General features: G+C 31.6%; 2 protein-coding genes across 2 annotated transcripts in view; one reads left to right on the forward strand and one right to left on the reverse strand.

Moving 5' to 3' along the window:
• Window positions 1-2,609, forward strand: part of NECAB1 (N-terminal EF-hand calcium binding protein 1) — a 172,330-nt gene extending 169,721 nt beyond the window's left edge. Inside the window, exon 13 of the mRNA XM_055286727.2 lies at window positions 1-2,609. Within this exon, the coding sequence (XP_055142702.2) occupies window positions 1-29 (29 nt within the window). The 3' untranslated portion in view covers window positions 30-2,609.
• Window positions 2,581-14,380, reverse strand: part of C7H8orf88 (chromosome 7 C8orf88 homolog) — a 27,060-nt gene continuing 15,260 nt past the window's right edge. The window contains exons 5-6 of the mRNA XM_055286728.2: window positions 5,558-5,664; window positions 2,581-3,566 (exon numbers count right to left, since the gene is read on the reverse strand). Of these exons, the coding sequence (XP_055142703.1) occupies window positions 3,543-3,566; window positions 5,558-5,664 (131 nt within the window). The 3' untranslated portion in view covers window positions 2,581-3,542. The remainder of the gene's footprint in view (window positions 3,567-5,557; window positions 5,665-14,380) is intronic.

Below are 14,380 nucleotides of genomic sequence, written 5' to 3' on the forward strand. Positions count from 1 at the left end.
CTTCATGGTGGATCCTGAACAACAACTAGATGTTCCTAGACATTTTCTTTATGGTTCCAAGTGCAAAACAGGTGTTCTTATCTAAAATGTCAATTAGAAAATTATCTGTGGTTGTTAATCTACTGTATATTTTTGTTTGGTATATTTACTAAGTGCACTCTTTCAAAACTTATTCTGTAACTTTATCATTCATGTGAATTTTAGCTCAATTTTCAAAGTTCACTAATATTCTCAATATTTAATGCTAAATGCTTTGCTACATTGTAATTCACCTAAAACCTTTTAGTGACAAAATCCTAATATGTGGAAAAAAGCATATGCATAAAGGAATAATATTGTGAAAATGAAGTTGTTATGATAAAGAAAAAATAAAGTGGAAACTTTTAGAGTATTACTTCATAGGGCAGATTTTGTAAACTGTCGTATACTGTAAAGGGTTAAATCAGCGTTTTGTGATTTTTAAGTAACAGATTTTCTGTGAGTGAAGTTTATTCTTCAACAATGTCTACTCCATCCCCAAGCCAATTCACAGCCCTATGACTACTATCTTTGCATTAGTTAAAAAGTTAGTATATAGGCATCAAACAACCTTGGCTGTAACCTATAGAATCTCTATCCATGTATCAGGTTATAGACTGGTTTTTCAAAAGTGAACAATCTTGTGATAAGTTGGAGTACCATTTAGTAATACAGCAACATTGTGTCATTTATTAGCATCATAATTCCTTGTTATGTAAGTTAAATACATCAAGAAAGAAGAGACTATTGCTCTGGAAAAATGTGGTTCAAGTTTTATGCCATATAGTTTTGGTATGTGATACAGACAGCTAACTTTTCTTATGAAAAATACATATTTGCATGTAAACAATTATTTCAAAATACTTCAAAAATAAAATTTTAACCCAAATGAATAAATAAGAAATATAAAACAAGCACAAAACCTTAGGGAAGTCATAAAATAGTAGGGAAAGTATTAGACAGAAGACATCTGTTTTCCAATTTCAACACTAGAATGACTAAAACTATCTACCTATAGAACTATCTGTAGATAGTATACTATCTATACTCTGCTCAACAAACTCAGAAATTAAGTATTTTTAATAATAAAAATCTGTTCTGGTTATAAACCCTGCTAACGAAAATACAATACATATAAAAATGTATTGCCATGTTATTTTCTAGTATAAATTCCTTTGAAACTATAAGTCTTTGGGGAAAAATATAAGGTAAAATTTTCTTGTTTTTCCCCCTTTGAAAAACTCAGGAAAAAAGGAAGATTGAATTAATAAAATTTTATTTCTTAAATATAAATTTGACCTAAAATATTTTCTCAAACTAATTCATGAAACAGCAACTTTTACCAATACCTTTGTATACTCTCAGTTCTCATTCAGTATAAATAAAATTTTAAAATCCTTTCACAGTTCTATTAGAAATAAGTAGTAAAATTTGATATATTATACATATACACGTGTGTGTGTGTGTGTGTGTGTGTGTATTTGTGTGCCTCTGGTCAACTCTAAGGATGACAGACACTGTGTAACAACACCTGGGTCAACTCTTTTAATTTATATACAAAGCAAAGAACAACACTAATGGAGATATACAAAGATTATTCAAACAAGCTATATATATGTACAAAGGCAAATAGACACATAACAAAACAGTCTCTGCAGACTGATTGTATATAGTAAGAAAAGATCAAAAGACTTTAAAACCTAAATGACTTTTGACATACAAACTCTTCTTGAGAATGTTTGTTGTAAATGGTTTCAAAAATACAAATTATAGCCAATCAAAACATTACTTTGGTTGGTCCATTTAAGTATCCAATTCAAGAAGCATATCAAATCTTTCGGGTACTAGGCAGTTTCCAAAGTAGCATGGTAGTATTACTTGTTAAAAGGGTTCTGTTTTCAGTAACAGTACTAAGTGGAAGAGGTCTGCAGATTCCAAATTGGAATAAGCTCTATCATATTCTGAAACAAGAATTAGAATGACTTGAGAATGGGCAAATAGTAAAGCAAACCAATATAATTATATGGTCATTCTGACCCCAGCTCTTATACAAATTATACATGTATTTTTGTGTATGTTTGTGAGAGTTGTATCTATGTGAATGTGTGTGAGTGTGTATTCACATACACGTATATACTGGAACCTATAGTAGAAAAGGAAACTAGTAGGGCCAAAAAAAAAAAAAAAAAAAAAGAAAAGAAAAAAAAAGAAAAAACTGGGACCTAAGTATATCTCATTTTAAAGTAAACAATGTTTATAGTTAACGAAGATTGTTTTCTATTTAAAAACCCATTTTCCTAAAGAACAAAGTAGTAAAATAAAAAAAATTAAAAAAATTAAAAAATAAAAAAAAGAGGTCACTAAAAGACGAAGATGGGAAACGTAACATGGAATACAAGCTTGAATCTGGGAAACAAGCTCAAAAAACAGTGAAAAAAAACGTACTGGTTTAGGAGTTCAAAATTCAGTGAAACAAACTTTTTGCCAATAGACCTAGGGATCTGAGAAATAGAATTAGGGAGAGTTTACACTTACCTATATATCAGCAGATTTTTCTGGAAGAAACCCTTTTTTTTTTTTTTTTTTTTTTTTTAACAACAGTAACATCCAGAGTGACAAATTGCAGGAGATTTAATGTATAAAATTTCTAGGAATTAAAAGCTTAAACCCAAAAATTCTTCATACATATATAAGAAATTATAGAATTAAAACTTAATGTATGTCAATTATTTTCAAATGTCTAAATTCTTTTGGAAATAAAAATATCAGTTTTACTTTTAAATTGCTCAATTTCTGCTATTCATATGGTCTGATTAGTGACATAAGTAGCAGCTGTTTTTCAACTTCAGTTTCACTCACTACCATTGTTTCCAAATTATCAATCTCTGCTAGTAATTATGAATTTAAGACCATATTATTATCAAAAACCTAGAGACCAATCATATATCTGAAAAGAAATACCCATTAAAAATTCTCCCTCCTGTTTATTGAGAACTATGCATTGAATATTCTGAATCATTCTAAGCCTCTGGAGAGACTGTAATGATCCATTCATGAGCTGGTATGAAATCAGTGGGAAGCAGAACAACAAAAGCAACTTTAACAGCAACAAGAAATTATGTACCATATATACACTGTAGCAAATATTTTATATTTGAGAGTCTTTACAGCTTACATTTCCATTCCATTATTACAAGTGATGAAAAACAAAAAATTGCAAGTAGTATGCTAATTATAAATATACAGTCTTCCCACTTCACTAACCAAATTCCTACTTTCCAGTGTTACTTCCCAATTTATGCAGGAAACCTCCTGCAAAGCTGAAACTGATTAGAAAATTCTTTATAGTTTAAAATAGCTCTTTTTCATTTTTAGAGAAGTCAAATAGCCAACCATCAAAATTAAGAATAAATTGAATTGTCACAGTCCATTACAGTTATTGTTGCTAGATCCACCTCATTTGCAGATGTCCAAACTGTAAAATGAATAATTCTTTATCTTCAAATTCATCTGTTCTTAAAATGCTACTTAAAACTTTGGTTGTTTTCCTGTAATATAAAAGAAAAAGTTAATTTATCAATTGATTGAATACAATTTTTACTAATTAGTTTATCAAACCAAATACTGTGAACGTACCAGGTGTTTACAGATTTAAATGCATGTTACCATAGAAACTATTAAAGTAACTAGAACTGTCAAATAACAAAACGGCTCATGTTTTTAAAATATGTGTAATTCATTTTAAAATATATTAAACTGTATTCCAAACCTGTTGTTCTGTTTCTGTGGCACCTAGCTTTAAAATATGTATTAATGTGTAAATCAAAAGTAAAATGAATTCTAATGTACAAGTTTGTTTTAAAAAGTGTATGTCAAGCTTTTATTTACACAATAAAATGTTATTAAAGATAGAAAGTCTACAAATGAAAAAGTGACTATAGTTTATACAGCACTGAAGTTTACATTTATTCTTACAGACCATGGATTACATATCCCAAAGGTCTTTGAACCGGTGGGAAAGTTGAAATATCAAGTACATTTTTTCTTATTTAATATTCATGTATGAGAAGTACTATAAAAAATTTTAATCCCTGCTTTAATTAACTTTAAAAAGAATTGGCTAGAGATCTAAAGTTAGGGAGTTTAAGAAATATTAACATAAACTATGAACAACATAATTAAAAATTCTAATTTGAGGAAAAAAATACTATGAATTCCAAAGAATTAGAATACCAAAAATGGAGATAGGAGGTAGTAGTGTATATCTCCCATTCGAACTGTTCTCAGTATACCTATATTCTGAATCTCATTTCAGAAGAGTCCTAGCTGCCTTTACCTATATAAAGGTATTTATGAAAACTCTAATAGGAAGTTAAATTCCAGTCAAATGTAAGTAGAGACCACAAAGAATGGGAATCATTTACTAAGAGCATAATGAGAGAAAGGTATCATACTCAGTAATCTCATGCATTGTTTTATTAATCCTGACAGCCAGAGATTACCATCCTTATCAGCAATTGCAAAACTAAGGTTCAGTGAGGTTAAGTGACTTGTCCAAGTTCCAACTACCAGTACATAGAATGCAGCTACAATTTGAAGCCATGTCTGATGACAAAATCCATGTCCTTTCCAATGAATATCCTAAGAGATGCATGTATGTATTTATTATGTGTATTTATTTAGATGGAATTTGATAAGGTAACACAGAAATATAAAGGGCTAAGAATAGCAAAGACACGTTAAAGAAAAATACATGAGATGATTTGTTATAATGTATAAAAAGACGAATTGAACAGAATGGATAGCCCATTAACAGACCATGCATATATTGCCACAAAGATGTCAGAGAAGTCCCCTTTCAATAAATATTTTTAAAATGACTGGATATCTGTGTAGAAACAGGTAAAACTTGATGCCCACCTCACATCATACAGTAAAATTAATTCCAGGTGGACAATATAATTTAATTGAAAAAATAAAACTTTTAGAGTATGAGATAATATTTTCATGACCTTTCAATTAAAAATATTTCTTAAAGGCCGGGCGCAGTGGCTCAAGCCTGTAATCCCAGCACTTTGGGAGGCCGAGGCGGGTGGATCACGAGGTCAGGAGATTGAGACCACAGTGAAACCCCGTCTCTACTAAAAATACAAAAAATTAGCCGGGCACGGTGGCGGGCGCCTGTAGTCCCAGCTACTCCGGAGGCTGAGGCAGGAGAATGGCGTGAACGCGGGAGGCAGAGCTTGCAGTGAGCCGAGATTGCGCCACTGCACTCCAGCCTGGGCGACAGAGCGAGACTCTGTCTCAAAAAAAAAAAAAAAAATTTCTTAAACAAAATACAGCTATTCCATTCTACTTTTTGGACAGAGTTACTTTATAATAATTGGTTATATTATATCTTTAGATTTTTGTAGTTTTCTGAATTACTTATATCTTATAATAAGGAAGGTTAAAAATCTAGAGGTAGAGTCTGATGAAAATGTTAAAGAAAAATATTTTGTAATATCATATTACAATACAAACTTAGAAAACTACTTACTGGTTTTTGCAGTACAATGGGATGATCGGGCAGAAAGTCTGGTTTTTTTCTGCAGATGGAAACACTTGAGAGCTTCAACAGGAAATCTCTGCTGTATTTAATTCTCTCTGTAGATATTAAACATCAAATGTAATGTTATGAAATGTAGAGCTGTCTAGATCACTTTTTGCTTCATTTCTTTCTGGATGTTCTCTATTCATTATATAAAATGATGAGTCGTGTGTCTATGCAAAAGAGAAGGAGAAAAAAGGCTTTGAAAAGCATCTACTGCCTCCAATTCTCCTTTTACATAGAAAGAAAACCAAGTAACCAAGGAAAAATGAAAGAAATATAATTAGGAAAATGGGAAATGCATGGCTTTTTTCATCTGGTTATTCAGGTCTAGTAAAATGATGTTGTATAAAATATAACCACAGTAATAACTTTTGGGCAATTCAGATCCTGCCAAAATGTTACTTTAATGAGCCTATCAAGTCTCAATCAATACTAAAAACTTAACACAATAAAAATAAATTCAAGAAACGTTTATTGTACATCTTACTATGTATCAGGAACTGTGCTAGGTAATAATGAATAGGACCCAAGATAGGGACCCTATCTTCAAGGAGAACAATGTTTCAAATATCTTCAGATTTCAAATCAGAAATGATTACCAGAAACGATCACCAAGACAGATTATATGCTGTCCCAGAAGACAATGGAATAATATTTTTAATGTGCTAAAAGAAAAGAACAGTAACCCAGAATTTCATGTCCAGTGGGGGGAAAAAAACCCTCAGAAATGCATGTGAAGGAAAGACATTTTCAGATAAAGTAAAACTGAAAAAACTCATCACTAGCAGATGTGATCTTCAAGAAATGCTAAAGGAAATTCTACAGGCTGAAGGGAATTATACTAGATGGAAACTTTACTGTTCAGAAATAAAGAGCAAAAGAGATGGTAAATAGGTGGGTAAGTGTAACAGATTCCTTTTTTTCTCTAAGTTTTATTTTAAGAAATATGTATTACTGTTAAAAGCAAAAGCAGCCACAGATAATATATAGATGAAGGGTGTGGCTATGTTTCAATATATTTTTATTTATAAAAACAGGAATTGGTCTGTAAGCCATAATTTACTGACCCCCTAAACATTACATTAAGGACTACAAATTGACAGAGTGGATTTAAAAAATAAGAAGACCCTATTATATGCTGTCTGCAAGAGACACATATTAAATATAAAGGCATATAAGTTGAAAGTAAATGGATATAAAAAGATATACATGCAAAGACTAGGAATAAGAAGGGTTGAATTACTATCCTTACGTCCCATCAACTAACAGGTAACAATTATCACTGTGTTGTTCCTAATACACAGTTCTGAAATACATCGAGGAAAAATTAACTTACCAGAAATTTTGGGTCTGGCTTCTTTCATTTAACATTTTTGAGGTTCATCCTTAATCTGGAACATTCTATGTAGCCAAACCATCAATCAAGTGTGAGAACAGAATAAAGATATTTTCAAATATGCAAACTCAAAGAATTCACCAACCCAGTACCCTTTTTTCACGAAACTCCTGGAGAATGTACTTGAGCAAAATGAGGACATAAATCAATAAACAAGAAAACATAAAACTCAAGAAATGGAGGTAAGTGAAGTCAGGGAAAATAGCCAAGTAGAGAACTCTAAAAGTCTTTCACTCCACAAAAACAACAAGTAAGCTCATAAAAACTGTCAGAATCAACCTTCTCAGAACTCTGGACTCTAACCTAAAGCCTGTAAAAACCAAGGGAATACTTAGTGAAGAAAAAAAAAAAAATAGCTAAATTTGGGAAAAATTTTGTGGCATTTAACTTACCTGGGACCATCCCCCAGATAGGCCATGGCCTTGAAGACAACAGCCCTCATTACTTTCATAGGTTCCCAGAACTGGAGGGAGTAGTACAGACTTTATTCTCAAAAAATTATGATTATTTGTTTTGACCTTTCTGGTAGTTCCCTGTCAGGAACCATCTTGAGAAGCTTGCCTGTACTTCACACCTAACTAAGAATTCTCCTAGCATTAAAGCTGCTGCCCAAAATCCATTTGTCCAAACATTTACAGGAAAATGTATCAGTTGCTTCCACCTGAGACAAGGGATAACAATTGGAGCAAACATTAGGTATACCAAAAAGTTTCGGAGGAAAAACTGAAAAAACAAGATGCTTTGAGGAAGAAGGGCACTGAAAGAATCCCAAATATTCTTTCTAGAAGCCCACATGCATGTCAAAGCTAGACTCATGTTCACAGAAAAACTTGAGAAGATCCTAAGCACTCACTCCTGGCTGACTTTCAGATTCCTACCAAGCAGGAAATGAAGGTGAAGGCAGAATTGAGGTAATACCTCAAAATACATAGAGGCCTTATGCAAAGGCTGAAAGAGGGGCTTCTTTGTTTTTCGGTTTGGTATGGTTCTAGCCATTGAAGGCAATTATGTCAAATCACTAGCTGACCACTAAGATAACAGAACAGAGACTTCCGTGGTCATGCATGACAATCAATATGGATTTTACAATATTAGTTTGGAAAAGTCACTAAGCTAACAACAACTACTACAACAAAGAGCAACAACAAACCCAAGGGAAGGAAGAAAATCTGATTTCCAGAGCAGCCACATTTATAACATTCAAAATGTCCAGTTCTCAACCACCACAACAAAAATTATAAATCAGGCAAAGAATGAAGAAAGTATGGGCTCATTCAATGGAAAAAAAGAAATAGAAATTTTCAGTAAGGAAGCCAAGACATTGAATTTACTTGAGGAAGGCTTTCAATAAACTATTTTAAATATGCTCAAAGAGCTAAAGAAAATTACGAGAAGAGTGTCTCATTAAATAGAGAACATCAATAAAGAGATGGAACTTATAAGAAGAAGCCAGATAGAAATTATTGAGAAGTACAATAATGGAAATGACAAATTCACGAGAGGGTTTCAACAGCAGATTTGAGCAGGCAGAAGAAAGAATTAGCAAATTTAAAAGTAATTCAATTAACATTATTCAGTCTGAGGAGCAGAAAGAAAAAAGAATAAAGAAAATGGACAGAGCCTAAGACACTTATGGATTACCATCAAGCATACCAACAAATACATAATGGGAGTCCCAGGAGAAGAGAGAGAAGAAGGGGAAGAAATGATATTTGAAGAAATCGTGGAATAAAATTTCCAAAATTTAACAACAAAAAAAGAATCTATACATCTAAGAAGTTCAACAAACTACAAATAGAATGCAGACAACCCCCAACTTATGATCGTTTGACTTACAATTGTTTGACTTTATGATGATGTGAAAGCAATTAAAGGTTTCAGACTTTAAGCACTGGTGATTCTCTGACCAAAGACTCTGGGCCAAAGACTCTCATACCAACATATTATATTTTCAACTTATGATGGGTTTATTGGGAAGTAATCCCACCATAAATTAAGGAGCACCTATCTGTATACTAAAAGAGATTCTTCACACATAGATACATCATGATCAATCTGTCAAAGTCAATGAAAATCTTGAGGTCAGAAAGACAGCAGCAATTCATCACTTACAAGGGATTCTCTATCAGATAAACAGCTGATTTCTCATCAGAAACTATGGAGGTCAGAAGTCATGCGATGACTATTTAAAGTGCTGAAATCAAAAACGTGTCAATCAAAAAATCTATATCTGACAAAAGCTCCTTCAAAAATGAAGCAGAAATGGAGACATTCACAGATAACCAAATACTGACAGAGTTTACCGCTTGTAAACTTGTCTTACAAGAAATGCTAAAGGGAATCCTTCAGACTTAAAGGATAGTACACAACTAAAATCCACATGAGGAAATAAAGAACACCAGTAAATGTAACTACACGGGTAAATATAAAAGCATCAATAAATTTTCAGTATGAAATTCATCATTTTTCTCCCATATGATTAAAAGTGCATAAAAATGCATAATTATAAATCTAGGTTGATAGATTACAGAATGTGTAAAGATGTAATTTATGACAGCAACAACATAAAGGTGACTTTAGAGATATATATAGGAGCAATGTTTTATATAACATTGGAACTAAGTTGATATTAATTCAAACTAGTTTGTTATATATTAAATTAATACCCAACACACCAACTAGGAACATAAAATATAGTAAAGCAAACTAAAAGGAAACAAAAATAGTACACTAAAAATATCTGTTAAACACAAAAAACAGTAATGGAGGAATTAAGTAACAAAAAAAGACATATAGAAGATAAATAGCAAAATGGGAGGATTAAGTCCTTTTTTTAATCAGTTAATTACATTAAATGCAAATGTACTAAACTTTTCAATTATTATAAAAGGCAGAGATTGGTAGAATGAATTTTTAAAAATCATCTAAGTATATTCTGTGTACAAGAGACTCATTTTGGATCCAATGACAAAAATAAGTTGAAACTGAAAGACTGTAAAAGATATTCAATTCAAGCAGTAACCAAAAGAGAGCTGAAGTGAGTATACTAACATTAGACAAAAATAGACATTAAGACAAAAATTGTTATAAGAGACAATGGACATTTATACCATGATAAAACATCAATTCATCAAGAAGATATAAGAATTATAAGCACATATATACCCAACAACAGAAAGAAAAACACAGAAATGGACATTTTGACATTAATAACTGGAGACTACAATATCCCATTCTCAATATTGGATAGGAAAACTTAACAGAAGATCAACAACGAAGCAGAATATGAACACTACAACCCAACTAACCTAATTACATATATACAACACTTTACCCAACAACAGCAGAATATACATTCTTCTGAAGCACACATGGAACCACAGCACGCATGTTCCACACACATGGAACATTCTCCAGGATGAACTCATATGTTAGGCCACAAAAGAGTCTCAATAAATTTAAAAAAGATTCAAATCATACAAAGTATGCCATATGACCACATTGAAATAAAACTAGAAATCAAAACCAGAAGTAAACTGGAAAACTCACAAATATGTGTAAATTAAAACACACTCTTATATAGCCAATGCATCAAAGAATAAACAACAGGGGACTTAGAAAATATGTGACAAATGAAAACAAAGTCACAATGTGTCAACATTTATGAGATGCAGCAAAAACAGTGTTCAGATCATAGTTTATAGCTATAAATGTCTATATTAAAAAAGAAGAAATAATTCAATATCTAACATTACACATGAAGGAATTAGGAGAAAAGAGCAAACTAAATCAAATACTAGAAAAAATGAAGTAAATAATACAGATCAGAGTGAAGAGAAATGAAATTGAGAATATAAAAACAACAGAGAAAATCAGCAAAGTCAAAAGTTGGTTATTTGAAAAGATAAAAACTAACAAACCTTTACCAAGACTGATTAGGAAAAAATGACTCAAATTACTAAAATCATAAACAACAACGGTCTTGCATCCTGCAACTTTGTTGAATTTTTTTTATTAGCTCTAATAGTTTATGTGAATTCCCTAGGACCTTCTATATATACAGATGCTTCTCAACTTACAATGGAGTTATATCCTAATAAACCTATTATACGTTAAAAATAGCAAAAGATGAAAATGCATGGCTGACTAGGAGTGGCATCTTGCTGATGCTGCCCAGCATCATAAGAAAAGTACAGTTTCCACTGAACAGATATTGTTTTTGAACTAGCATAAAATCAAAAACTCATAGGTCAAACCATCCTAATTGGGGAACATCTGTATGTGTTCTCTGTGAATAGAGATGCTTTTACTTCATCTTTCCCAATTTAAATACCATTTATTATTTTTCTTGTCTAATTGCCATGGCTAGAACTTTCAACACAATATTGAATAAAAACAGTGAAAGTGGGCACCCTTATCTTGTTCTTGATGGCGTGTTGTGCTTTGTCAAATGCTTTTTCTTCAATTGAGATGATCATGTGTTTTCCCCTGAATCCTGTTAATGTGGTGTATTATTACTGATTTTGATATGTTGACTCACCCTTGCATTCTTGAGATTAATCCCACTTGGACATGGTATATAATCTTTTTACTATGTTGATAATAAAAAGTTGTTAGTATTTTATTGAGAATTTTTGTATCTATATTTGAAGGGATATTGGCTATAGTTTTCTTTTCTTCTGATGTCTTTGGCTTTGGGTATCAGAATAATACTGGCCTCACTGGAAGTGTTACCCCTCTTCATTTTTTGGGGAATAGTTTGAGGATTAGTGTTAATTGTTCTTTAAATGTTTAGTAGAATTTACTGGTGAGAAGCAATCTAGTCCTGAACTTTTCTTTGTTGGGAGGTTTTTAATTACTGATTCAATCTTCTTACTTGCTATAGGTTTGTTCAGATTTTCTATTTCTTCTTGAGTTAGTTTTGGTAAATTCTGTGTTCCTAATAATTTTTTTTATTTTATCTAGGTTATCTAGTTTTTGGCATACAACTAACTGTTCATAATATTCTCATAATATTTTTCATTTTCATAAATTCATAGTAATGTCCCCCATAAAATAAATTTATTTTATATATAATCAATGAATAATAAAAAGATTCCATTTACAATAGCATCAAAAATAATACAGTACTTAGGAATAAATTTAAGCAAGGAGGTACATGACTTGTACACTGAAAACTGTAAAATATTGCTAAAAGAAGTTAAAGAATACCTAAATGGGAAGATTTCTCATATTTATGGATTGTCAGATTTAATATTGTTAAGTTGGCAATATTCCTCTCGAAGTGATCTATAAATTCAATGCCATCCCTATCAAATTTCTAATGGTCTCTTTTGCAGAAATGGAAACGTTGATCTTAAAATATCAAGTGGAATTGCAAAGACCCCTAAATAGCCAAAACAATTTGGAAAAAGAACAAAGTTGGAAGACTTACACTTCCCAATTTTAACAGTTACTACAAAGTTATAGTAATCAAAAAAGTGTGGTACTGACATAAGGGCAGGCATATAAAACAAGAGAACAGAATTAAGAGTCCAGGAATAAACACATTAAACACATACACCTATAGTCAACTGACTTTCAACAAAGGTGCCAAGTCCATTCAATGAAAAAAGAATAGCCTGTTTTACAAATTATGATGGGATAAGTGGACACCCACATGACAAACAATGAAGTTGGACTTTTATTTCCCATCATATATAAAAATTAACTCAAAATAGATCAAAGATCTAAATGCAAGAGCTAAAACTATAAAACTCTTAGAAGGAAACAGCGGTAAATCTTAATGACCTTAGATTTGGCAATGATTTGTTAGATATGACACCAAAAACATGAGAAACAAAAGGAAAAATAGTTAAAATTCATCAAAGCTAAAAAATTTGTGCATTAAAACACGCTATCAAGAGAATAACACAAGCTCCAGTAGAGAATGAAAAGACAACATATATATATATATATATGCACACTGGAAGGAGAACGGTGGCAGGAAGGAGAATAATAGATGAGTCTAATATCCAGAAGTCTTGCAACTCAATAACAAAACAACTCAATAACAAACAACCCAGTTAAAATATTGTTAAACAACTTGAATAAAGCATTTATCCAAAAAAGAAATAGAAATAGCCAACAAGCACACGAAAAAACAGTATCATAATCATAAGAAAATGCAGATCAAAACCACAATGAGATACCACTTATCACCCACTAGGATTGCTTATAATAAAAAGAGATAATAATAGCAAGAATATTGAGAGGTTGGAAACCCTAGTACCTTGCAACTAAGAATGTAAAATGGTAGAATTGCTGTGAAAAACAATTTGGCAGTTCCTTAAAATGTTAAACACAGAACTACCAATGATCCAGCAAGTCGGCTCCTAGGTATATGCCTGAGAGAAATGAAAACAAGTGTTGAAACAAAAACTTGTACGCAAATGTCCTCAGCAATATTATTCACAATAGCCAAAAACTGAAAACAACTCAAATGTGCATCAGTTGAGAAATGGATAACAAAATGTGGCATAATCCACACAATGGAATATTATTTAGTCATAAAAAGGAATAAACTACTAATAGTGCTAAAACATGATGAACCTTGAAAACCTTATGGAAAGTGATAGAAGACAGACACAAAAGGTCACATGTTGTTCACAAGAGAAAGGTAAATGTGATGGATGTCTCAATTACCCTTATTTGATCATTACACATTGTACATAGTTATGAAAATATCATGTGCCCTCAATTATTTTAATTGATATAAAATATGTACAGCTATTATATATCAATTTTAAAAATAAATTGAAAAAAAGTGACATATTATATAATTCCATTTATATGATATGACCAGATAGCTAAATCCAAAGAGACAGAAATAGATTAGTGTCTACCACACGGCCTAAGCAGAGAGAAGAGAAAGTAGTAACAGCTTAATGAGCATGAGGTTTCTTTCTAGGGTGATAAAAATGTTCTGAAATTGGTAGTATTGTTGCACAACATTGTGAATGTACTAAAAGCCATTTAATTGTACATTTTAAAATGGTTAAAATGGTGACTGGGTGAACTCCACTTCAATTTTTTAAAAAAGAAACCAAAGGATTATAAAGGGATATCCCAAGATAATAGCAAAAGTCCACTCCAGAAAAATAGCTGCACACTAGAACTAAAGAACAACTAGTCCATATTGGAATAGGATAATGGAGTATTCTGAAAGGAATGTCCCATGTAAGGAAAAAAGAACTGATATACTTGAGCATAAATAGTATAAACAAGTGTGACAGAGTTGTTGGAGCATTTTAGTAAAAGAGTTAACAATAGATAACATAGAAAAATAAGGCAAACATTCGCTTTAGAAAAAATAATAAATTGCCCGAAAAGGG

This window comes from Symphalangus syndactylus, chromosome 7 (genome assembly GCF_028878055.3).
Source record: "Symphalangus syndactylus isolate Jambi chromosome 7, NHGRI_mSymSyn1-v2.1_pri, whole genome shotgun sequence".
Taxonomy (NCBI): domain Eukaryota; kingdom Metazoa; phylum Chordata; class Mammalia; order Primates; family Hylobatidae; genus Symphalangus; species Symphalangus syndactylus.